At 37.9% G+C, this 24,872-nt stretch overlaps 1 protein-coding gene across 1 annotated transcript in view; it reads right to left on the bottom strand.

Moving 5' to 3' along the window:
• Positions 1–867: 867 nt before the first annotated feature.
• The window catches only part of LOC110154425 (mucin-19-like), a 33,462-nt gene continuing 9,457 nt past the window's right edge, over positions 868–24,872 (bottom strand). Inside the window, 26 exon segments of the mRNA XM_055153896.1 lie at positions 868–1,076; positions 1,387–1,573; positions 2,905–3,140; positions 8,303–8,413; positions 8,863–9,019; positions 9,655–9,701; positions 11,272–11,475; positions 13,472–13,912; positions 15,187–15,215; positions 15,296–15,369; positions 15,371–15,438; positions 15,564–15,674; positions 16,124–16,280; positions 17,161–17,330; positions 17,526–17,598; positions 17,798–17,989; positions 18,061–18,165; positions 18,682–18,820; positions 19,492–19,640; positions 20,063–20,151; positions 20,248–20,288; positions 20,446–20,480; positions 20,482–20,690; positions 22,261–22,393; positions 23,483–23,577; positions 24,222–24,374. Of these exon segments, the coding sequence (XP_055009871.1) occupies positions 868–1,076; positions 1,387–1,573; positions 2,905–3,140; positions 8,303–8,413; positions 8,863–9,019; positions 9,655–9,701; positions 11,272–11,475; positions 13,472–13,912; positions 15,187–15,215; positions 15,296–15,369; positions 15,371–15,438; positions 15,564–15,674; positions 16,124–16,280; positions 17,161–17,330; positions 17,526–17,598; positions 17,798–17,989; positions 18,061–18,165; positions 18,682–18,820; positions 19,492–19,640; positions 20,063–20,151; positions 20,248–20,288; positions 20,446–20,480; positions 20,482–20,690; positions 22,261–22,393; positions 23,483–23,577; positions 24,222–24,374 (3,614 nt within the window).

Here is a 24,872-nt window from a genome sequence, read left to right as displayed (position 1 = left end):
GACAAGTTTGTGTTTGTAAGTATGACTTGGTGAAGATGTTATCGCCTATTTTTATTAGTCTACTTTTTAGTAGTCTTTTGCCCCTTGTTAACACACCTTTGGTAACAGTTATGATATAAGCTCTTACTCAAACTAGGAAGTACGAGCACATAAGTCTTGTACTCAGGTCTCTGCACTGGCTCCTGTGGCTCAGAGAATAGACTTTAAAGCGGCTCTGTTTGTGTACAAGTCTCTCCATGGCCGAGCACCAAAGTACATCTCTGACATGTTAGTGTCATATGAACCATCTCGCACTCTGAGGACCTCAGGGACCAGCCTCCTGCTGGTGCCTAGAGTCAGGACTAAACAAGGGGAGTCAGCGTTTCAAGTTCACTCAGCTAAAACCTGGAAAAGTCTTCCTGAACATGAGAGGCCTCTTCTTTGACGCTGTTTAAATCCAGGCTCAAAAGGGTTCTGTTCACTGTGCATATGACTGAAAGGACTCTTCGCACTCTTCTCTCTAATTTATCTAATTAATATCTCTCTCTCTTTTAATTTAATGTTAAATTTTGTGATGATTTATGTTTTTATTTGTTTTTATTGTGATTTTAATGTATTTCTTATTCTGTAAAGCACTTTGAATTACTTTGTGCTATACAAATAAACTTGCCTTGCCTTGCCTATATGTCATATCAACTAGGAAGTAATGTTGTCTTCTTCTTTAACAAAATTAAATAAACTTTGATAAAAGCAGGGATTTTTTTTTTTTTTGTAAAATCTTATTTAAAATATAATTATGTTAACTATTTTAGTGAAAAAGTACTGTACCTCACTAACCTGTGATAAGCACAGCACTTTTATCAAGTCTGTCTTGTTTGTGTATTAAACTCACTGTTCGTTGAGCAGTTCACAGAGTGGATGTGAATGGGAACAGGGGGGTGTTGGAGTGGGAGCACCACAGGGGATGTCTCTCGGAGCAGATACACACTTTGGCTTTTGGGGGTCTTCATAAATCCAGTCATAAGCTGTTTTGTCACAGCAACTGTCTTCTTCAATGTATCCCCCAGGCCGAATACAGGACTCACCTCCGCACACACCTGTGTAGAGAGTTCAGATTAAGTCATCATAAAATCATCATTATCATGCATTAGAGATATAAAGAAATGAATGATGCATTGTGGGATATGTGTTTCTAGAGTAGGATTACATTAAGCCAGGCCCGGTTCTAGCCTGCTGAATTTGGCTGAAAATATTGTATGTGGTATGTGTCTCTTCATCTCTTTATCAATTCATCTCTCTGTCTCTGTGTCACTCTCTTTTTCTGTCTCTCCGTCCGTCTCTCCCTCTGTCTCTCCCTCTCTCTCCCCTCTCTCTCTTTATCCATACAGCCTCCTCCTCGGTACCCACCACACTGTCCCTGTGTGTTGTAGCCAAAGTTCTCCATGGCCAGACTGATGACCAGAGAGAAAGAGGGCGTGAGGCTGACGTATGAGCGGATCTCAGGCAGGACCAGCGTCGTCACGTATCCCGTCGATTCAAACCTGAACCCAGGCTCTTCAAAAGGAACTTCTATGAACTCGCTGTTCAAAGATGCCTGGAGGACACAGTGGAAAGAGATTATATATATGTTTTAAATTAACTAATCTGGAGGTTGTGAGGACTTTTAATTGCAAGATTGCATTTATTTTACTGGGTGTCAATATGTTTAGCAACACATAACACGTCACTAACAATGTAAATAAATAATAGTGTCCATTAACCTAATTTTTGTAATATAATATGTTTATAATATATGTTAAGATTGTTTTGAGATGTTATTGCTTTGCCTTGAATGTTCCACAGTATGGCGATAATCATATCTAGCTCCATGGAGACAAGCCGGTGACCAGGTACATGTCTGATGAGTGGAGCGGTGACCATGTTCACAGTAAGAACATCTAGTGCCATATCATTCTACATACACAATAAAAGCTGGTTTAAAGGTTAAAGTTAAAATGTACACTTCTGAGCTTTTAGCCTTGTTATAATGGTGTTACCTCATCAAATACATACCCGGAGTTGTGTTTTGTTTCATTCATGTTCGAGTAATCCACATCTCAAACACCCAAAATTGGGATCCACCTTGTGATGTCATGAAGTGATACTTACCTTTTAGTAAGTTTAGTAAGTTTTTTCAATTTATATAGCACTTTTCACAGGCATAAGTCACAAAGATGCTTTACAGTTCATTATTCATTCCCTCCATACTTGGTGGTGGTAAGCTACTGCTGTAGCCACAGCTGCCCTAGGGCAAACTGACTGAAGCACAGCTGCCAATCTGTGCCATCAGCCCCTCTGACCACCACCATCACTCACACATACACCACTTTCATACTAGGCAATGTGGGTGAAGTGCCTTGCCTAAGGACACAACAGCAGTTTCTGTGACTGGCGCCCCCCTGTGGCTGCTGATTTTCCCAGCGGTCTCCAATCCAAGTACTAACCAGGCCCGACCCTGCTGAGCTTCTGAAATCTGTCAAGATTGGGTTTTGACAACCTAGTATGGCTACCTTACCTTACAGTATTTTACCTTTAGTTCAGCAGAGACTGACAATCCTAGGGCTGAAATCATCCAAATGATTATAGTGAAGATGTATGGAAAAACACAGTGGATCACTTCCTTTATTACCACATGACATCACAAGGTGGAACAGAGTTTCAGTTTGAGAGAAGAGCTCAGCCTAAATATGCAGGATTTGTGTGTTAAACACGTGTGAATAAAACAAAACACAACTCATGGTGTGTTTTTGATGAGGAAACAACATAGATCAGAAAATAGCCTAATATGGGCCTTGTAAGTATCAGCTGTTCAATATCAAAAGAAGTTTAAAGTTACACAGGTCTACAAACCAGTTGAGAATTGCAAACTCAAAAACCAAGTCAGACCTGAACTACATATGAGTCAATGGAGAGCGTGGCCGTCTTTCCTTTATATTTGACTATCACACCCTTCACACAGGAGCCGTCCAGGCCTTCAATACAGAAGTAGTTGTCCACAGCGATGGTGAGGTTGTACTGAGGGAACTGTTCCTCCACCAGGACATATGTGCAGTCATCAAGGAAATCAAATGTTACGCCTCCAAATGAGATGTAGTGGGGGTCTCCGTACAGCTCACAGCGGCCTATAAGAAAGAGAGGCCATGAACATAAACAAGACAGACTTTAAATCAGTCCTATTTAATACTGAAAACAATCAAATTTATTTCTCTCAATTAAATAAAGAAAAATAAATCTAAACTAAAAAATAAACTACACTAGGCTTTTTAAAAGCTTTTACTGACAGAGGATTGGCTGTAGATCTTTCATTTGAAAAGCATCAAGCTGATCATTAACGATTTTAAATGATTAGATCGTAGATTGTATGAATGTACAATTTCTGATTTTAAAAGGCCAAAAAATACTCTTTCCAGTCTCTATTCATAGCTGTAGCTGAATGTAATATACATCTCTGAAAGGGATGCACTGATCTGATACCAAAACTGAAAAATTCCAAACATGGGTTCAGTCAGTCAGTAGCCTAGTTGGTCATATAAATTGATGTAATAAGACTATCAGTATTTTGAGAGAGGGTGGGTGGAGAGCCCCTGCCTCATTTGGAGGAGTTCAAGTATGTACATGAATGAGGGGAGGATGGATTGACTGGCGGATTGGTGCAGCATCTGCAGTGATGTGGTCACTGTATCAAACCGTTTTGGTGAAGAGGGAGCTGGGCTGAAAGGCGAAGCTCTCGATTTACTGTCAATCCACAATCCTCCCCTCACCTATGGTCATGAGCTCTGGGGAATGACCGAAAGGACAAGATTGCGGATACAAGGGGCCAAAATGAGTTTCCTCTGCAAGGTGGCTTGGCGCTCCCTTAGAGATAGAGTGTGGGGTGCCCCACTGACCCAGCCCCGGATAAGCGGAAGAAAATGGATGGACTATTTAGTGGTCATAGTCGGGACAAAAGGACTCATAATATTTTTTTATTTACAGACAGTTGTTCTGTAGTTACTAAGGAGACACATAAAAGTTACATAATGCATTTGAATCAGTTTTGTCTTATTTTAGTTTTTGTTTAAAGGATTTGTTTATCAGGTAATAGCAGATACTTTAAGCCATAGTATCAGAATCGGTATTGGAACTGAAAAAGCTGGATTGGGAGAAGTTCATGTATTCATACTCTCAGGTAGAGTTGGTTTGCTGCCCTGAGACAGAGGGAGGAAGCAGGAGAGCTAACCACTCTGCCGCTATGAAGTAATGCTGCTTGGGTCTTTATAAAGTAAAGCATTACAAAATACAAAATATTATAATTGTTTGTCAAAATACTGAGATACTAAGATTTTCAGATATTTTCTGCTTAGTTACATAGTACAAAGAAACTAGATAAGAGAGTGATGGCAGTGGAGACAATGGTGGCCTCCCATAGTCTATTGTTCTTCCCCATAATCTAAAAACAAGCTGAGCAAAAAACTGGTAAAACAAAATGATACTTTATACTTGTAGTGTTATCATAAACACATAGTAGTAAGTATATTCAATGTGTAATCAGTGTTTTTTGTTTTGTTTTTATCAGTAGAGGCAGTAAGCGACATTTAAACAACAAAATATTGTATACAATAAAATTATTGAAATACTGAATATCGCTTGTGCGTCCATAGTCTTAGCATTAACCTGTTGGAAACACTGTGTAAAATTTGGGTAAACTTACAGTCACACATTGGCCGTTCACAACATCCATCGGACACATTCACGATCAGACCTCTGGGGCAGTTGGGAGGGGAATATTCTGGACACGTCACTGGAGTAAGCTGCAGGACACTGTTAGTGCAGGTCACATAATTCACAGTCCTCTATCCAGGTCTCTCCACATGCCCACTTCTGCTTGGTCTTCAAGTTAACACACTCACAAGGTCCTACAGAGACGAATTATAGTATATAGTCACATATTTTTTTGTGGATAGACCAACAATATTTCATAAACTATTATATTTTCCTAAACTATATCAGAATATCTCAGTAATTTCTATGTTAATGTATTTTGACTGCAGTGTAATACATTAGATATACATTCTATAATTATAAACTGTCTACACTGAGTATTTAAAATACATATAAAAAAATTTTGTAAAATTTTGGTTAATGTCATTCAAAAATAAACTTTTTCTGTATTTGGGTCACATCTTTAGCTAGGATTTTGGCAAGGAGTACCAATGAGCCCACTACACGTTTTGGGTCAATGTGGAAAACCAAGAATGTTATTATTTTTATATTAAATAATTTGTAAAAATATATACTAATGGTCATGCAAGAACTAGAATTTTTGGTAACATTATGAGTGTAATAATATTCTAAAATAGCTGAATTTCTGTGCTCCTGACTGTTAGTAGCATTTCAAACAACAAATTTAGTTAATTCTAAAAATGTTATGCAGATGTTGAAATTAAAACAAAACAAAAACAATTATCTTACTTTCTGTCGTTGGAGAACTAGTTGTGGTCCAGTTTGTAGTAGTTGTAGTACTTGCAGTAGTTTGCACAGTAGTTGTAGTAGTAGGCAAAGTTGAAGTACCCATAGTAGTTGGAATAATAGTAGTGGTTGGTACTGCTGTGGTAGTTATGATTGTTGTTGTAGGAGTTGTAGTAGTAGTTGAAGTAGTGGTGGGTACAGTTGTAGTAGTAGTCAAATTAGTGGGGGGTACAGCTGTAATAGTAGTTGAAGTAGTGGGGGGTACAGTTGTAGCAGTAGTTGAAGCAGTGGGGGGAACTGCTGTAGTAGTAGTAGTAGTAGTAGTAGTAGTTGAAGTAAAAATCCAGGGGGTTCCAATTATAGTAGATGAAGCAGTGGGTGGTGCAGTAGTAGTGGCTGAAATAGTGGGGGGGTACAGTTGTAGTAGTAGTCAAATTAGTGGGGGGGTTTATTTGTAGTCGTACTTGAAGTAGTGGTTGGTGCAGTGGTAGTTGTTAAAGTAGTGGGCGTGTTAGTTGTAGTAATTGAAGTAGTGGTTTGTGCAATAGTAGTTGGTGAAGTAGTGGGTGAGGTAGTTGTAGTAGTAGTTGAAGTAGTAGTTGGTGCAGTAGTAGATGATGAAGTAGTGGGTGGTAGTTGTAGTAGTAGTAGTTGAAGGAAAAATCTTGGGGGATACAGTTATAGTAGATGAAGCAGTGGTTGTTGCAGTAGTAGTTGAAGTAGTGGGGGATACAGTTGTAGTAGTAATCAAAGTAGAGGGGGGTACAGTTGTAGCAGGTGTGGCAGTAGTAGTAGTAGTAGTAGTAGTAGTTGAAGTAGTGGGGGGTTTAATTGTAGTAGTAGTTGAAGTAGTGGTCGGTGCAGTAGTAGTTGGTGAAGCAGTGGGGGGTACAGTTGTAGTAGTAGTTGAAGTTGTGGTCGGTGCAGTAGTAGTTGGTGAAGCAGTGGGGGGTACAGTTGTAGTAGTAGTTGAAGTAGTGGGGGGTTTAATTGTAGTAGTAGTTGAAGTAGTGGTCGGTGCAGTAGTAGTTGGTGAAGCAGTGGGGGGTACAGTTGTAGTAGTAGTTGAAGTTGTGGTTGGTGCAGTAGAAGTTGAAGTAGTAGTAGAAATAGTTGTAGGTGCAGTAATAGTAGTAGTAGCAGTAGTAGTTGTAGTAGGTAGAGCCGTGGTGGAGGAAGGTGCTGTTGGGAAAAAAAGACAATAAGAGTTGGTTTGAAAAATGTAGTTAAGTTACATTAAGTTAAATTTCTGTTATTATTATTATGAGTGTATTTTTTTAATTAACGCTTCATATAATCTTGACATGTCAATTATTTGGACTGTAGATCAGAGAAACATTTTTTAAAGCTGCATTATGTAACTTTTGATGTAACAGATGGAGGGTCTGTCAGTTGCTTGTCTTGGAGATGTTCTTATCTGGAATGTTCCACAGTATGGAACCGAACACATAATCTTGGATGTCTGTTTTAATTTTATCTTGACAAGCATGCGTCCTTGCCTCTCCACAGACCTGACCTGTAACTTCTCTCCATGGACACAGACATGAACAGAGCCATACTGTGGAACATTCCAGGCAAAGCAATAATAGCTCTTACTGGTGACTAGTGCTGATTTATTCTTCATCAGAAATACTGTACAGCAGAGGTGGAACCAAGTCTTTGTTTTGCAAGTCTCAAGTAAGTCTCAAGTCTTTGAACTCAAGTCCGAGTCAAGTCCTAAGTCAAATACTTGCAAGTCCAAGTCAAGTCTGGCCAATAAGTCCAAGTCAAGTTCAAGTCATCTGCTTTGAGCTTCAAGTCATTTCAAGTCTTTAAACCAAAGTACTTAGACTTTTGCAATTTATATGAATTTTAAGATAAATTGCACTTAAAAAGCCATAGTGTATTTATATATGAGTATTTACAAAGTATATAAGAGTTATAAAAAATAATTTAGTTAATTTTTCCTTTTTAAATGTATTGACAAGATCTTAGTGTGAATCATTACGGTCAGAATAGAAAAAAAATCTGATTTAAAAGTGCTTTTCAAGTCTTCTGAAGTCACAGGCCTCAAGTCCGAGTCAAGTCCCAAGTCACTGACCTTCAAGTCCAAATCAAGTCCCAAGGCTTAGTCCATTTCATCAAGTCAAGTCTCAAGTCCTGAAAATAGTGACTCAAGTCTGACTCGAGTCCAAGTCACGACTTGTAAGTCCCCACCTCTGCTTTAGAGCAATATTGTTTATGTTAGAATTTGGAGTTAAGGTTCTGAAAGAGCAGAATAAGCCTCACATTTGGGCTTTCAAATGAGGCCAGGTGTGTCAATATACTGAGAATAACTTATTATTGATTAAATTATTTGTTCATTTAGGATCTGGCAACCCTCCATGCTGGCAACCCAGGTGAAGCTGTGATTGTATGTAGCTCTTAAAAAGCACTACTGTTCCTTTAAATGACATACTTCATAAAAAATATACTTACTACACTTAATTTTTCCATTCTGACAGTTGCTACAAAGCACAAAATAAGAAGTTTAGCAGTTAGCTTCTACTTTTACTTTCTTCAAATTTCTGATACATTTGTAATCACTTACCATTCTCTCAGATCTATTAAGACCCTGGTCCCCGGATCTAGGACAGTCCCATTGAAATAACAAGTACAGTTTCGCAAATCTGTGCATTTTCCAGTATGTTCATCATAATACGGCTTCTCTTCAGGGCATCTGGGATAACAACCTTTGACATAATTTTACAGATGTCAGTGTAATATTATAACAATATTCCTTCTTTAAAACGTTACTGTTTGACACATTAAAAACTATGAATTATTAAATATGGTTTGGCATTTCAAGCCTTTGTACCTTCTAGTTTATAAGTAAAGTCTTCGTCTTGGCCACAGGTGAGCAGTTGACCACAAGCTTGATAGTGCCACACACACTGGTCGTGCTCATTGTAGTAGTCACAGTACACCGCTGAAGAGAAATAAAAATACTTGGTCAGTGTTAATAGTGTAAACTTGGTTTCTATAGTTAACAGAAGTACACTTTCCAAATGCCAAACCAAATGCCAAAAAAATTGAATATAATATTTCCTTGTATTAAATCAATCATTACTCCAATGCGTGCCTGAGCAAATTTAACTCCAACAATGTGGGCCAAAAACATGCAAATATGAAATATGGGTGTGATTCTTGGTTATCTGCTGTGTGTTATCAGTGCCATTTTGAGGAATTTAACTTTAAAAATATGGGAAACAGCTGTCTTTATTCAAGGCAGCGGTCACTAGAGGCTGCAAATATAACTATTGACTAAAAAGACTAGGGACAGTAGACAGTACTAGTCAAACACTACACAGTTAGCAAAAAAATGTTTTTGATGTTTAGTTCCACTGTAATTGTTAAAGATAAATAAATCACACTCACGGCATAGATCAGGAGTTCTCCAGTCCACACAGACGTCCCAGTGGCTGCAGGCTTCGGCATAAGCGGCGACAGCGGTACAGAAGCCCAGAAACCTCCCCTCAAACTCACACGAGCAAGACTCCTGCACACAGGCCTGGTAGTACGGCTCTGGGTCCACCTGAGAACAGAAGATAGACACATTTTAAAGGTGCATTGTGTAATTTTTATGGAGGAAGGTCCGGCAAATGCTCTTCTTCTTGGAGATGTTACTGCTTTGTCTGGAATGTTTCCCAGTATGGCATTAAACCTTTGTATCTTCAGAGACCAAACCAGACCAAGTTGCAGGTCAAATCTGTGGAGAGGCGACCCCGTTCACAGTTGAGAATGCCTGTTTTTCAAGGTATTTTTGAGCTATAAAACCACCTGTAATTGAATAAACGTAAACGTAGAGCTGTTTAATGCCATACTGTGGAACATTCCAGGCAGAGCAATGACATATCCACAGAAACAAGCAGGTGACAGACCCTCAATCAAAAAGTTACAAGAGAAATTCAGATTTTGGGGGGTTTAATTAGTAATCAGATATGTGCAATAATAAATTAATTGCTTTGTGTTGCATTTTTTTGTATGAAAAGTGCTCTATAAATAAAGTTTGATTGATTGATTTTACATTTTGTTCATTGTAAACTGTAAAATTTAAATGACTTATAATATAGAAGCGTCCACAAATGTACAGTTCAAAACAAAANTGTACTGAGGGAACTGTTCCTCCACCAGGACATATGTGCAGTCATCAAGGAAATCAAATGTTACGCCTCCAAATGAGATGTAGTGGGGGTCTCCGTACAGCTCACAGCGGCCTATAAGAAAGAGAGGCCATGAACATAAACAAGACAGACTTTAAATCAGTCCTGTTTAATACTGAAAACAATCAAATTTATTTCTCTCAACTAAATAAAGAAAATTAAAACTAAACTAAAAAATAAACTACACTAGGCTTTTTAAAAGCTTTTACTGACAGAGGATTGGCTGTAGATCTTTCATTTGAAAAGCATCAAGCTGATCATTAACGATTTTAAATGATTAGATCGTAGGTTGTATGAATGTACAATTTCTGATTTTAAAAGGCCAAAAAATACTCTTTCCAGTCTCTATTCATAGCTGTAGCTGAATGTAATATACATCTCTGAAAGGGATGCACTGATCTGATACCAAAACTGAAAAATTCCAAACATGGGTTCAGTCAGTCAGTAGCCTAGTTGGTCATATAAATTGATGTAATAAGACTATCAGTATTTTGAGAGAGGGTGGGTGGAGAGCCCCTGCCTCATTTGGAGGAGTTCAAATATGTACATGAGTGAGGGGAGGATGGATTGACTGGCGGATTGGTGCAGCATCTGCAGTGATGTGGTCACTGTATCAAACCGTTTTGGTGAAGAGGGAGCTGGGCTGAAAGGCGAAGCTCTCGATTTACTGTCAATCCACAATCCTCCCCTCACCTATGGTCATGAGCTCTGGGGAATGACCGAAAGGACAAGATTGCGGATACAAGGGGCCAAAATGAGTTTCCTCTGCAAGGTGGCTTGGCGCTCCCTTAGAGAGATAGAGTGTGGGGTGCCCCACTGACCCAGCCCCGGATAAGCGGAAGAAAATGGATGGACTATTTAGTGGTCATAGTCGGGACAAAAGGACTCATAATATTTTTTTATTTACAGACAGTTGTTCTGTAGTTACTAAGGAGACACATAAAAGTTACATAATGCATTTGAATCAGTTTAGTCTTATTTTAGTTTTTGTTTAAAGGATTTGTTTATCAGGTAACAGCAGATACTTAAAGCCATAGTATCAGAATCGGTATTGGAACTGAAAAAGCTGGATTGGGAGAAGTTCATGTATTCATACTCTCAGGTAGAGTTGGTTTGCTGCCCTGAGACAGAGGGAGGAAGCAGGAGAGCTAACCACTCTGCCGCTATGAAGTAATGCTGCTTGGGTCTTTCTAAAGTAAAGCATTACAAAATACTAAATATTATAATTGTTTGTCAAAATACTGAGATACTAAGATTTTCAGATATTTTCTGCTTAGTTACATAGTACAAAGAAACTAGATAAGAGAGTGATGGCAGTGGAGACAGTGGTGGCCTCCCATAGTCTATTGTTCTTCCCCATAATCTAAAAACAAGCTGAGCAAAAAAACTGGTAAAACAAAATGATACTTTATACTTGTAGTGTTATCATAAACACATAGTAGTAAGTATATTCAATGTGTAATCAGTGTTTTTTTTTTGTTTTTATCAGTAGAGGCAGTAAGCGACATTTAAACAACAAAATATTGTATACAATAAAATTATTGAAATACTGAATATCGCTTGTGCGTCCATAGTCTTAGCATTAACCTGTTGGAAACACTGTGTAAAATTTGGGTAAACTTACAGTCACACATTGGCCGTTCACAACATCCATCGGACACATTCACGATCAGACCTCTGGGGCAGTTGGGAGGGGAATATTCTGGACACGTCACTGGAGTAAGCTGCAGGACACTGTTAGTGCAGGTCACATAATCACAGTCCTCTATCCAGGTCTCTCCACATGCCCACTTCTGCTTGGTCTTCAAGTTAACACACTCACAAGGTCCTACAGAGACGAATTATAGTATATAGTCACATATTTTTTTGTGGATAGACCAACAATATTTCATAAACTATTATATTTTCCTAAACTATATCAGAATATCTCAGTAATTTCTATGTTAATGTATTTTGACTGCAGTGTAATACATTAGATATACATTCTATAATTACAAACTGTCTACACTGAGTATTTAAAATACATATAAAATGTTTTGTAAAATTTGGTTAATTTCATTCAAAAATAAACTTTTTCTGTATTTGGGTCACATCTTTAGCTAGGATTTTGGCAAAGAGTACCAATGAGCCCACTACACGTTTTGGGTCAATGTGGAAAACCAAGAATGTTATTACTTTTATATTAAATAATTTTTTATATAAATAATTGTAAAAATATATACTAATGGTCATGCAAGAACTAGAATTTTTGGTAACATTATGAGTGTAATAATATTCTAAAATAGCTGAATTTCTGTGCTCCTGACTGTTAGTAGCATTTCAAACAACAAATTTAGTTAATTCTAAAAATGTTATGCAGATGTTGAAATTAAAACAAAACAAAACAAAAACAATTATCTTACTTTCTGTCGTTGGAGAACTAGTTGTGGTCCAGTTTGTAGTAGTTGTAGTACTTGCAGTAGTTTGCACAGTAGTTGTAGTAGTAGGCAAAGTTGAAGTACCCATAGTAGTTGGAATAATAGTAGTGGTTGGTACTGCTGTGGTAGTTATGATTGTTGTTGTAGGAGTTGTAGTAGTAGTTGAAGTAGTGGTGGGTACAGTTGTAGTAGTAGTCAAATTAGTGGGGGGTACAGCTGTAATAGTAGTTGAAGTAGTGGGGAGTACAGTTGTAGCAGTAGTTGAAGCAGTGGGGGGAACTGCTGTAGTAGTAGTAGTAGTAGTTGAAGTAAAAATCCAGGGGGTTCCAATTATAGTAGATGAAGCAGTGGGTGGTGCAGTAATAGTGGCTGAAGTAGTGGTGGGTACAGTTGTAGTAGTAGTCAAATTTGTGGGGGGTTTAGTTGTAGTCGTACTTGAAGTAGTGGTTGGTGCAGTGGTAGTTGTTAAAGTAGTGGGCGTGTTAGTTGTAGTAATTGAAGTAGTGGTTTGTGCAATAGTAGTTGGTGAAGTAGTGGGTGAGGTAGTTGTAGTAGTAGTTGAAGTAGTAGTTGGTACAGTAGTAGATGATGAAGTAGTGGGTGGGGTAGTTGTAGTAGTAGTAGTTGAAGCAGTGGGGGGTACAGTTGTAGTAGTAGTTGAAGTAGTAGTTGGTGCAGTAGTAGATGATGAAGTAGTGGGTGGGGTAGTTGTAGTAGTAGTAGTTGAAGTAAAAATCTTGGGGGATACAGTTACAGTAGATGAACCAGTGGTTGTTGCAGTAGTAGTAGTTGAAGCAGTGGGGGGTACAGTTGTAGTAGTGGTTGAAGTAGTAGTTGGTACAGTAGTAGATGATGAAGTAGTGGGTGGGGTAGTTGTAGTAGTAGTAGTTGAAGTAAAAATCTTGGGGGATACAGTTATAGTAGATGAAGCAGTGGTTGTTGCAGTAGTAGTTGAAGTAGTGGGGGATACAGTTGTAGTAGTAATCAAAGTAGAGGGGGGTACAGTTGTAGCAGGTGTGGCAGTAGTAGTAGTAGTAGTAGTTGAAGTAGTGGGGGGTTTAATTGTAGTAGTAGTTGAAGCAGTGGGGGGTACAGTTGTAGTAGTGGTTGAAGTAGTAGTTGGTGCAGTAGTAGATGATGAAGTAGTGGGTGAGGTAGTTGTAGTAGTAGTTGAAGTAGTAGTTGTAGTAGTAGTAGTTGAAGTAAAAATCTTGGGGGATACAGTTATAGTAGATGAAGCAGTGGTTGTTGCAGTAGTAGTAGTTGAAGCAGTGGGGGGTACAGTTGTAGTAGTGGTTGAAGTAGTAGTTGGTGCAGTAGTAGTGAGAAGTAGTGTGGGTAGTTGTAGTAGTAGTTGAAGTAGTGGTTGTGCAGTAGTAGTAGTTGAAGCAGTGGGGGGTACAGTTGTAGTAGTGGTTGAAGTAGTAGTTGGTACAGTAGTAGATGATGAAGTAGTGGGTGGGATAGTTGTAGTAGTAGTAGTTGAAGTAAAAATCTTGGGGGATACAGTTATAGTAGATGAAGCAGTGGTTGTTGCAGTAGTAGTTGAAGTCGTGGGGGATACAGTTGTAGTAGTAATCAAAGTAGAGGGGGGTACAGTTGTAGCAGGTGTGGCAGTAGTAGTAGTAGTAGTAGTTGAAGTAGTGGGGGGTTTAATTGTAGTAGTAGTTGAAGTAGTGGTTGGTGCAGTAGTAGTTGGTGAAGCAGTGGGGGGTACAGTTGTAGTAGTAGTTGAAGTTGTGGTTGGTGCAGTAGAAGTTGAAGTAGTAGTAGAAATAGTTGTAGGTGCAGTAATAGTAGTAGTAGCAGTAGTAGTTGTAGTAGGTAGAGCCGTGGTGGAGGAAGGTGCTGTTGGGAAAAAAAGACAATAAGAGTTGGTTTGAAAAATGTAGTTAAGTTACATTAAGTTAAATTTCTGTTATTATTATTATGAGTGTATTTTTTAATTAACGCTTCATATAATCTTGACATGTCAATTATTTGGACTGTAGATCAGAGAAACATTTTTTAAAGCTGCATTATGTAACTTTTGATGTAACAGATGGAGGGTCTGTCAGTTGCTTGTCTTGGAGATGTTCTTATCTAGAATGTTCCACAGTATGGAACCGAACACATAATCTTGGATGTCTGTTTTAATTTTATCTTGACAAGCATGCGTCCTTGCCTCTCCACAGACCTGACCTGTAACTTCTCTCCATGGACACAGACATGAACAGAGCCATACTGTGGAACATTCCAGGCAAAGCAATAATAGCTCTTACTGGTGACTAGTGCTGATTTATTCTTCATCAGAAATACTGTACAGCAGAGGTGGAACCAAGTCTTTGTTTTGCAAGTCTCAAGTAAGTCTCAAGTCTTTGAACTCAAGTCCGAGTCAAGTCCTAAGTCAAATACTGGCAAGTCCAAGTCAAGTCTGGCCAATAAGTCCAAGTCAAGTTCAAGTCATCTGCTTTGAGCTTCAAGTCATTTCAAGTCTTTAAACCAAAGTACTTAGACTTTTGCAATTTATATGAATTTTAAGATAAATTGCACTTAAAAAGCCATAGTGTATTTATATATGAGTATTTACAAAGTATATAAGAGTTATAAAAAATAATTTAGTTAATTTTTCCTTTTTAAATGTATTGACAAGATCTTAGTGTGAATCATTACGGTCAGAATAGAAAAAAATCTGATTTAAAAAGTGCTTTTCAAGTCTTCTGAAGTCACAGGCCTCAAGTCCGAGTCAAGTCCCAAGTCACTGACCTTCAAGTCCAAATCGAAGTCCCAAGGCTTAGTCCATTTCATCAAGTCAACTCTCAAGTCCTGAAAATAGTGACTCAAGTCTGACTCGAGTCCAAGTCACGACTTGTATGTCCCCACCTCTGCTTTAGAGCAATATTGTTTATGTTAGAATTTGGAGTTTAGGTTCTGAAAGAGCAGAATAAGCCTCACATTTGGGCTTTCAAATGAGGCCAGGTGTGTCAATATACTGAGAATAACTTATTATTGTGTACATTATTTGTTGATTTAGGATCTGGCAACCCTCCATGCTGGCAACCCAGGTGAAGCTGTGATTGTATGTAGCTCTTAAAAAGCACTACTGTTCCTTTAAATGACATACTTCATAAAAATATACTTACTACACTTAATTTTTCCATTCTGACAGTTGCTACAAAGCACAAAATAAGAGTAGCAGTTAGCTTCTACTTTTACTTTCTTCAAATTTCTGATACATTTGTAATCACTTACCATTCTCTCAGATCTATTAAGACCCTGGTCCCCGGATCTAGGACAGTCCCATTGAAATAACAAGTACAGCTTTCGCAAATCTGTGCATTTTCCAGTATGTTCATCATAATACGGCTTCTCTTCAGGGCATCTGGGATAACAACCTTTGACATAATTTTACAGATGTCAGTGTAATATTATAACAATATTCCTTCTTTAAAACGTTACTGTTTGACACATTAAAAACTATGAATTATTAAATATGGTTTGGCATTTCAAGCCTTTGTACCTTCTAGTTTATAAGTAAAGTCTTCGTCTTGGCCACAGGTGAGCAGTTGACCACAAGCTTGATAGTGCCACACACACTGGTCGTGCTCATTGTAGTAGTCACAGTACACCGCTGAAGAGAAATAAAAATACTTGGTCAGTGTTTAATAGTGTAAACTTGGTTTCTATAGTTAACAGAAGTACACTTTCCAAATGCCAAACCAAATGCCAAAAAAATTGAATATAATATTTCCTTGTATCAAATCAATCATTACTCCAATGCGTGCCTGAGCAAATTTAACTCCAACAATGTGGGCCAAAAAATGCAAATATGAAATATGGGTGTGATTCTTGGTTATCTGCTGTGTGTTATCGGTGCCATTTTGAGGAATTTAACTTTAAAAATATGGGAAACAGCCGTCTTTATTCAAGGCAGCGGTCACTAGAGGCTGCAAATATAACTATTGACTAAAAAGACTAGGGACAGTAGACAGTACTAGTCAAACACTACACAGTTAGCAAAAAAATGTTTTTGATGTTTAGTTCCACTGTAATTGTTAAAGATAAATAAATCACACTCACGGCATAGATCAGGAGTTCTCCAGTCCACACAGACGTCCCAGTGGCTGCAGGCCTCGGCATAAGCGGCCACAGCGGTACAGAAGCCCAGAAACCTCCCCTCAAACTCACACGAGCAAGACTCCTGCACACAGGCCTGGTAGTACGGCTCTGGGTCCACCTGAGAACAGAACATAGACACATTTTAAAGGTGCATTGTGTAATTTTTATGGAGGAAGGTCCGGCAAATGCTCTTCTTCTTGGAGATGTTACTGCTTTGTCTGGAATGTTTCCCAGTATGGCATTAAACCTTTGTATCTTCAGAGACCAAACCAGACCAAGTTGCAGGTCAAATCTGTGGAGAGGCGACCCCGTTCACAGTTAGAATGCCTGTTTTTCTAGGTATTTTTGAGCTATAAAACCACCTGTAATTGAATAAACGTAAACGTAGAGCTGTTTAATGCCATACTGTGGAACATTCCAGGCAGAGCAATGACATATCCACAGAAACAAGCAGGTGACAGACCCTCAATCAAAAAGTTACAAGAGAAATTCAGATTTTGGGGGGTTAATTAGTAATCAGATATGTGCAATAATAAATTAATTGCTTTGTGTTGCATTTTTTTGTATGAAAAGTGCTCTATAAATAAAGTTTGATTGATTGATTTTACATTTTGTTCATTGTAAACTGTAAAATTTAAATGACTTATAATGTAGAAGCGTCCACAAATGTACAGTTCAAAACAAAATAGACACGCTGCTCATATATTTTGAAGGTCAAAATGAGACTGCTGTGTGCTGTCTGCATCTTAATATAAAGCGTTTTACTGTCTAAGACTCAGGAAGTGCACTGTTAGCATGCTAGATGTTGGTAATGTTTATCGTTCTCTCCACTTTGGCCTCTGACAGTTGTGAAAAGCCCTTATAATCTCATCTCAGTGAATAATCAGGACTTTGGACTACTGCCAACAGTTTAAAATAAGCTAATTCTATTTTTCATGTTTTTAAAATAATAAAAACAGTCCATTTAAGGCAAAGAATAATCATATAAAACTTTGTACTTTAAGATGACAGTCTTTGAACGTGTCTCCTGTAATGATCCGGCAGCGTCTTTGGGCCCAGGCTCCACAGTACGAGTTTCGTTCACACGGAAATATCTCCGTCGTAACATCAGAACAGGGAGGGGAGGGGCTCTTCCAGCTGTTCCCAAACACCACCGGAGTCAACGCCACTAAAACAAACAAACAAACAAACACAGTTACTCACAATGGTAAGATAACAGGCCTGTCATGATAAATACTATATCAACTTATCAAGCTGGAACAATATTTGGGGCTAAATATTTATTGCCCGCACAATTTCTTTGCAAAAGTCGGGAGATTTTTGACATTTATGAGATAATATATAGACGTAAACTTAGATTTACCTGATGAATCCTTTATTTGAAGATCATTCATCTCATTGGAGTCAAAGTTCCCACAGAGGCCACACACCTCTTTCTGTGGAACAAAAAACAGTAGTACAACAGGTGTAAAATATGCCCAAAATACACAAAATATACAAGCATGTATGTATAAATGAAACAAAACAAACACAGAAAAATTAAAAGCAAGGATCTATTTAGGCAACAAAAGTTTTAAAAGCCTTATTTAACTGGGGTATTGAAAAAATATATCTAATTAACAAAGTTTTCCTCACCCTCCATTGTGGCTGCAGTTCTATGGTGATCCAAGTGTGTTTGTCCCAGATCAGAGTGATGCCTTTAGTGGGGACAGTTATAATGATGTAGAGACCCACTGTTTGAATTGTGTACGGAGGACTGTGTTGGTGCAGGGCACTGTGGACCTGCTCCGTCACTTTCATGTCACTAAGAGAGAGGCTGAAATGGTCCTTCAAGAAAAAAATTATCACATTGAGGCCTTAACTATCGTACAATGAAGAGGTTGTTGAAAAGTACTTACTTTGACATCCAGCACAATTGATCGAGAACAAGTAAGGGCCTCGTCACAACAGGGAACACTTTCAACTCGGACAGAAAATGTACCATTTCTCCTGCCACAGTCATCCTATAGAAAATAATTAACTTTACTTTCACGTTGTTAGAGTATCATTGTCCCATCTCATACACTGGGACTAGAGAAGGATTAAACCCTGACTAGAACAAGTCAAGTCTTCATCATAACTAAACTAGGCTCAGGGGGGCCTGATGTCCATCAGTCTGCCTCATGGCAGCTGTGGCTACAGTAGTGTCTTACCATCATTGAGTATGGAGTGAATAAATAATAACTACAGTGTAGCACTTTGAGCGGCTTTGACAGGCCAGTAAAGTGCATTACAAGTGTAAGGCAAAATTATTCTGAAGAAAGAAAATTTCTGTGTGGTTGAAGTCGTCGTATAATTGTAAGGTTGGAGGTTAAATCCCAGCTCTAACCAGTCCAAGACACATTACCTTATATGCCTATGTAGGCATATAGGTCAGTAGGACCCAAGGCAGTTGTGGCTACAACTAGAAGCTTACCTTCACAGAGAATGGAAAATTTGTATAAAGTGAATAATCTAAATATAAAATCCTATGTTCTTACCTTGACTAACGTGTACTGACAATGACCATCAAAGCGAAACCATTTGGAGTCAAAAGTCTGATAGTGTCCATTCCCAAAAACTTGACATGTACTGGAGCACGGTTCATCTGTGCACTGCCACTGGCCATTAGAGCACACACTGAAAAATACATACATTTTTGCTTTAATTATACATATTTATTAGGTTTATTTGGCATCAGAAAAATTCAAAACTACTCGTAGTTTAACATTGAGCTGGAGGACAGGTCAGAATAGTATGGTAGAATTTGCCTTTTAACTCTCCAAATGCAGATGTTTTGATTTGCTTTATGGTTAATATCACTCAAATTATCCTCTTGATGAAACAAAAAGTGTCACAAATTGCAAAATTAATGTCAATGTAAAGTTGTAATGTGTGCAATGTGTGTGTTAATGTTAATATTTTTTTCAGTAGAATATTTTTATTTTTATTTTTTAAGTAAAAACAAAGGAGTTGATCAAAACTGATTTTGATCACAATGAACCTATGAAATACTGTACTGAAAACTGTAAATTGTATAAAAAATTAATTTTTTTCACTGTTGTATTAACTATAGAAGGTCCTTTTTTCAAACATTATAGTATGATTGATTGTTGTCAGATGAAATTACTTTAACTACAGAAGGACGAAAAAATTGAAATGGGAACTTTGTGAACTGAACTGAACCCATAGAATAATACAAAAGCCACTGTCCTCCATCAGAAATGATAAAATGTTAAATTTAATTATGAATTGAACCTATTGCCTTAGAAATAACCTTAAACCCTGTAGCTGTAAACACAGATTAGTACCATGATGTACAGGAGCTCTTGACCGTCTCTCCTGCATTATAAACTTTTCCACTGTAGGAGCAGGTGCAGTTGTCCAAAGGCACACAGTCTCCATGATGATTCTCAAACTGGTCAACTGGACAGTAACAGCCGCTCTCACAAGAAGAAGTCTGGAACATTAAAAGGCAAACATTTAATCAATATAATTAAAAATCAAGTAATAATAATTTCTTTATTAACATCAGTTGAACTTAGAGGTGGGAGACATAGTGAAAATGTAACAACAGCAAAATGAAGTATACTCTCTGCATTAAAAACTATAAAACGAGATTGAAAATACAGTTCATTCATGTTTTTTCTGCGATATTTCATCTTTACCCATGACATTTACCAGCATCTTTTAGCTAATATCCGATGGTTTGCCATACAATGATTATGATATGATTATGATCAAAATAATTTGGACAATCGGACCCATCTGTACATTTCATAGAAATACCAAGAAACATCGTAAGTATTTTACTGATACAACTGAGTTGCAAAATATAAGAATCCATATATTTAGCAGTCTAATACCTTTGCTAATACTTACTGTGGGTTTGCTGAGACTGCCACAGGTTTTCTGAAGAGTGTTCACTTTAAAATCCGAGCAGTGAACACAGACTTTCCCATTTGTGCATCCTGATGAAAGTTATTTTAAAACAACATAAAAAAAGCATTTATCATAAAGTATAACATAAATCTTCTAAAGCATGTATGAGTGTGCATATGATTTACCACAATCATCTGAACACTTCAATTCTCCATCTTCACAAAAACTGCAAAACAAACAGATCACTAGTCATGACCAGCTACATGAAAAAACTAAAAAAAAAACACGGTGACATAAAACAGCAACAGTTTATATGTAGTTTATTTTTTAGTATCTAAAAATTAATACACATTTTTTTGCTTTTAAGTCCATGCTCAGCTCACCACTGTCGCCCGTCGATAACAGCAGGCCCGGGGGGGGGTGGAGCCTCCGTTGTAGTGGCACTCGCACTGAGACTTGGGGCTGCAGATGAGATCTTTGTTCAGGTGGGTTCCTTCAGGACATCCACAGCCCTCCACTGGAGCGTCCTCCAGCAGACAGCACAGGTCAGGGCCTGACAGGGACCGACAGGTGCTGTTACAGGCCACAACATTATAGGAAAACTCCTGGTTCCCCGGGCACTCCACCGCTGCAACACAACAACACAGAGAATTTAAATGATTAAGAATTAGAGAACACTCAACTACAGATCACATGATCTGCTATAAGTACACATTTGTAGTGCTAAATAAATAACTACATTATACAGTGGGATAAATGAGTTCGCCCTTTTTCTTGTCTATGTATTCCTCAGTATTCCTGTATCTTTTGGAAGATTTCGTTCTTTGCATTAGTTTTTTTTTATACATTCTTCAACAACACATAATTAAAACTGGACCTGGACTAGACCCTGGCTAAACTTGGACCAAACCGAGTCAACATCAGAACTAAACTGAGCTTAAACTACTTGGATATTGTGCAAGGAGCTAGCTATGGGCCATTAAGATCCTACAGCCTTTTTACACCAAATGTGGGCAGAAAATGTAGGCAGAAGACCTTCCAGAAGAAATACTTCGAAGGAATGGATAATTTCATCATTAACCGTAACAACAGAGCAGAGTGAAAATGAAGCTTAGAAGAGAGTTACTGACATGTTATGTCCACCTGCTGTTCCTCTTTGACACTGTTGTGATGCTGCAGGACACAGAGGAGGAACACTTTTGGCTCTTCCTCTCCTCAAACTGCCCTGACACAAGATCGGCTGACCCTCCCTGACCAGTCTTCCAGTTAAACTGCACTGAGACTTTTAACTGAGACACAAAGGCCACTGAGAAGCGCAGTGTAAATGTTGCTGCAACAAAATTGAATTTCCCTCTGGATCAATAAAGTGCCTATCTAGCTATCAGTCTATCTAAACTAGGACCAAACCAGAGCAATATCTGAAGGCAAAACATGGTTATCCTGATTATGCAACACTGGGATTTAACCACTAATCTTTCAGTTATATGGCAAGCACCTCTACTTACTTAGTTACTGCTGCCCTTTATATTAATTGGAAAATAATACTTTAATAATTTCAAGAAAGATTAATCGGCTTGACTTCAGACTGTCATTGGTTGGATTGAGTGTCAGCGCAATGTGACAATTATGTGACATGTGTGACCAAATCAAGATTAGACTTGGACAAACTTTATGCAACAAGTAAACAGAAGTGTAACAAAATAAGATAAATGAAAATACAACAATAATAATATATAAAGTAAGCTAAAATGTAAATTAAAATATTACCCTGTTTTCTCCTCAAAAACATAGTTGTGTTTTGTTTCACTGACACATGTTTAACACAGATCCTGCGTATTTAGACTCTCATATTTAGGTTCTTTTGTCAAATGGAAAGCACTGATAATACAGGAAGTGCTCTACTGTGTTTTTAAACTCAATACACCTTCACTAGAATTATTTGGATCATTTAAGCCCTGGAATTGCCCATTTCCACAGAACAGAAAAGAAAGGGTGGCTGTTAACAGACTAATAATAATAATGAGTTACTCAAACACATGTGAATGAAACAAAACACAACTTCACGTATGTTTTTGAGGAGGTATCTGCATTAGAACACAGCTAAAAACTCACACGAGTCGGTTTTGCACAATATGGGACCCTAAAATTAATTAAGTTATAAGTGCTTTGGATATGCATTTAGTTACGGTGAAACTTACAGCAGTTGGTGGCCTTCCTCCAGTCCCCCACCTCCACCCCGAGAGCAGAGCAGGCTTTGACATAACTGGACAGAGCAGAGCACAGACACTGGTGCAGGTCAGAGCCACAGGTGCAGGTTCTCTCCACACAAGCCTGAAAGGGAAAAAACATCACCAATGGACTCAAAATAACTTTATACATAACAGATAACCCAGCTAACAGGTATAATAGGTACCCTATGTCCTGTCAATCATTATTCCATCTTTGCACTGTTTCTCCTCATGACCTCTTGCTACTTGTACATATATATTTCTATAATTACGTCTTATTTGACACTAGTCTCTTGCCATGTTTGCTGGTTATATTGAATTATTTATTATTACCATTTATATTTGTACTCTTTGTTATTATAATACATTGTGATGTGTGAGCAGCTGTGTCCAAATAATTTTACTTGTGGATCAATAAAGTTTGTCTAAGTCTAGGTTTATTTATCAGTTAGGAAACACTTTTACAGACTTTTACAGGTATTTTCTATATTGAAGCACACTGACCTACCAAACCTACCATAACATAGCCTGTGTTGCCCACTTATAAACCCTGAACTTAACCTAGACTAGACCAGGACTAAACCAGGTCTACGTCAGAGCCCATGGGACTTGCAAGCCCTGACTTGGACTTGAGTCAGACTTGAGTCACTATTTTTAGGACTTGAGACTTGGCTTGGACTTGAAGGTCAGTGACTTGGGACATGACTCAGACTTGAGGCCTGTGACTTGAGAAGCACTTTTAAATCTGAATTCTTTCTGTTCTGACCGTAATGATTCACCCTAAGATCTTGTCAAGACATTGACATTGACAAGACAAGACATTGGAAAAATTTACATTTCTACAACTCTTATATAAATACTCATATATAAATAAATTATTAGTTTTTAAGTACAATTTAGTTTAAAATTCATATAAATTACAAAAATCTACTGGTTCTTTGGTTTAAAGGTTTAAAGACTTGAAATGACTTGAAGCTCAAAGCAGACGACTTGGACTTGACTTGGACTTATGGGCCAGTGACTCAAGACTCGACTTGGACTTGCCTGTATTTGACTTGGGACTTGACTCGGACTTGAGGTAAAAGACTTGAGTCTTACTTGAGACTTGCAAAACAACGACTTGGTCCCACCTCTGCCATTCGTATACAGTATAAACATAGAATTCAGGACTTTAAAAGAATTATCTTCTCACCATGAAATAATTGTCAGTTGGGACATCGCCGTGACATGCAGCAAATATTCCAGTTGGATCGTTTAAAACAGAGCATTTCTTCTCAGCAAAGATTTCTGTTAAAAAGAAAAACAAACAATGTTTTAAATACTGTTAAACTTGTTTAAATGTTTAAACTCTAGTGCATGTGTGATGGCTTCCGTGCCTGTCACAGTAATTATTATACTGACATTTTGTATCACTGATCGCTGAAATTTTCTCTGCTCCAGTGGAGAAAATTATATATATTCGCTCAATTCGCTGAAAGCCACATATTAACATGCTTTATAAGTTTCAGTTTTTGAGGCCCTCTGTGCTAAGTCACTCCCCCTTCAGAGTGCTATCACAACAAATTCAGTGTGTATCCCCCTTATGAAATTACTGCACATTAGGTTTATCAAGTTGGTGTGTACTGTTTTGTATTATGTTTTTGTTTATTTATGGGTAATTTTTGTGTGGAGCATGGACGACGTAGGTTTGTGCACTGGACAGAAGCTTACTGCTAACTGTAAGGAAGGTTCCTAAATGGATATAAAATATTAAAATACTCAAACGTGCATGGATGACATCCCCTCCTCCACCTCTTCAGGCATGTTTTTGATGAGAGGAATCAATTTACATTTACAGTCATTAACATACACTTTAAAGATTGACATTTGGCAATTATAAAGACAGCAGTTTATAGGACACGAAAGATAATCAATATTTTTCCATTACGTACCGTATTCAGTTCTTATGCATGGAGGAGGAGGATTCAGTTTGTTACAAGGACTGACACTCCAGGACTGAGCAAACAGGTGAGGCGAGTTTTCAATAATACGAGTGTTTGTCCTGAAGTCGTCTGTGGTGTCTCCATTGTTATTTCCACATAGACCTGAACAAAAATACATTTCTGGGAATAAATATTTTGACATGCTTCTGTACACAGAAAACCACTCAATCTATCTTTCATTCCTTATGAGCAATTCAGAATTCTTTCACATACAGGGCATTATGTAACTTTTCTGGTGGAGGGTCAGTAACCTGCTTGTATCTATGGACATGTCTTTCCTCTGCCTGGAGCTCTATCTTACATTTATAATATTACAGGTGGTTTTACTGCTCAAAAATACAAAAAAAACAAACAAACAGATAATATAATAACATATACAAGCATTTTGACTATGAGTAGGGTTGCCACTCCATAGATCTGACCTGTAACTTGGTCTGGATTGGTCTTCATGAAGATAAAAACATTTAATACTGTGAAACATTCCAGACAAAGCAAACGCATTTCCATGGAGAAAAGGGTCTGACAGAGCCTCCACTAGAAAAGTTACTTCTGGCATACCATACCTTTAACTTACTTGTAATGAAATAATGCATTAACTCA

This window comes from Boleophthalmus pectinirostris, unplaced genomic scaffold, assembly GCF_026225935.1.
Source record: "Boleophthalmus pectinirostris isolate CB_2022bp ecotype Guang Dong unplaced genomic scaffold, ASM2622593v1 HiC_scaffold_18, whole genome shotgun sequence".
NCBI classification, from domain to species: Eukaryota; Metazoa; Chordata; class Actinopteri; order Gobiiformes; family Gobiidae; genus Boleophthalmus; species Boleophthalmus pectinirostris.
This window is presented reverse-complemented; position numbering and strand designations above follow the sequence as displayed.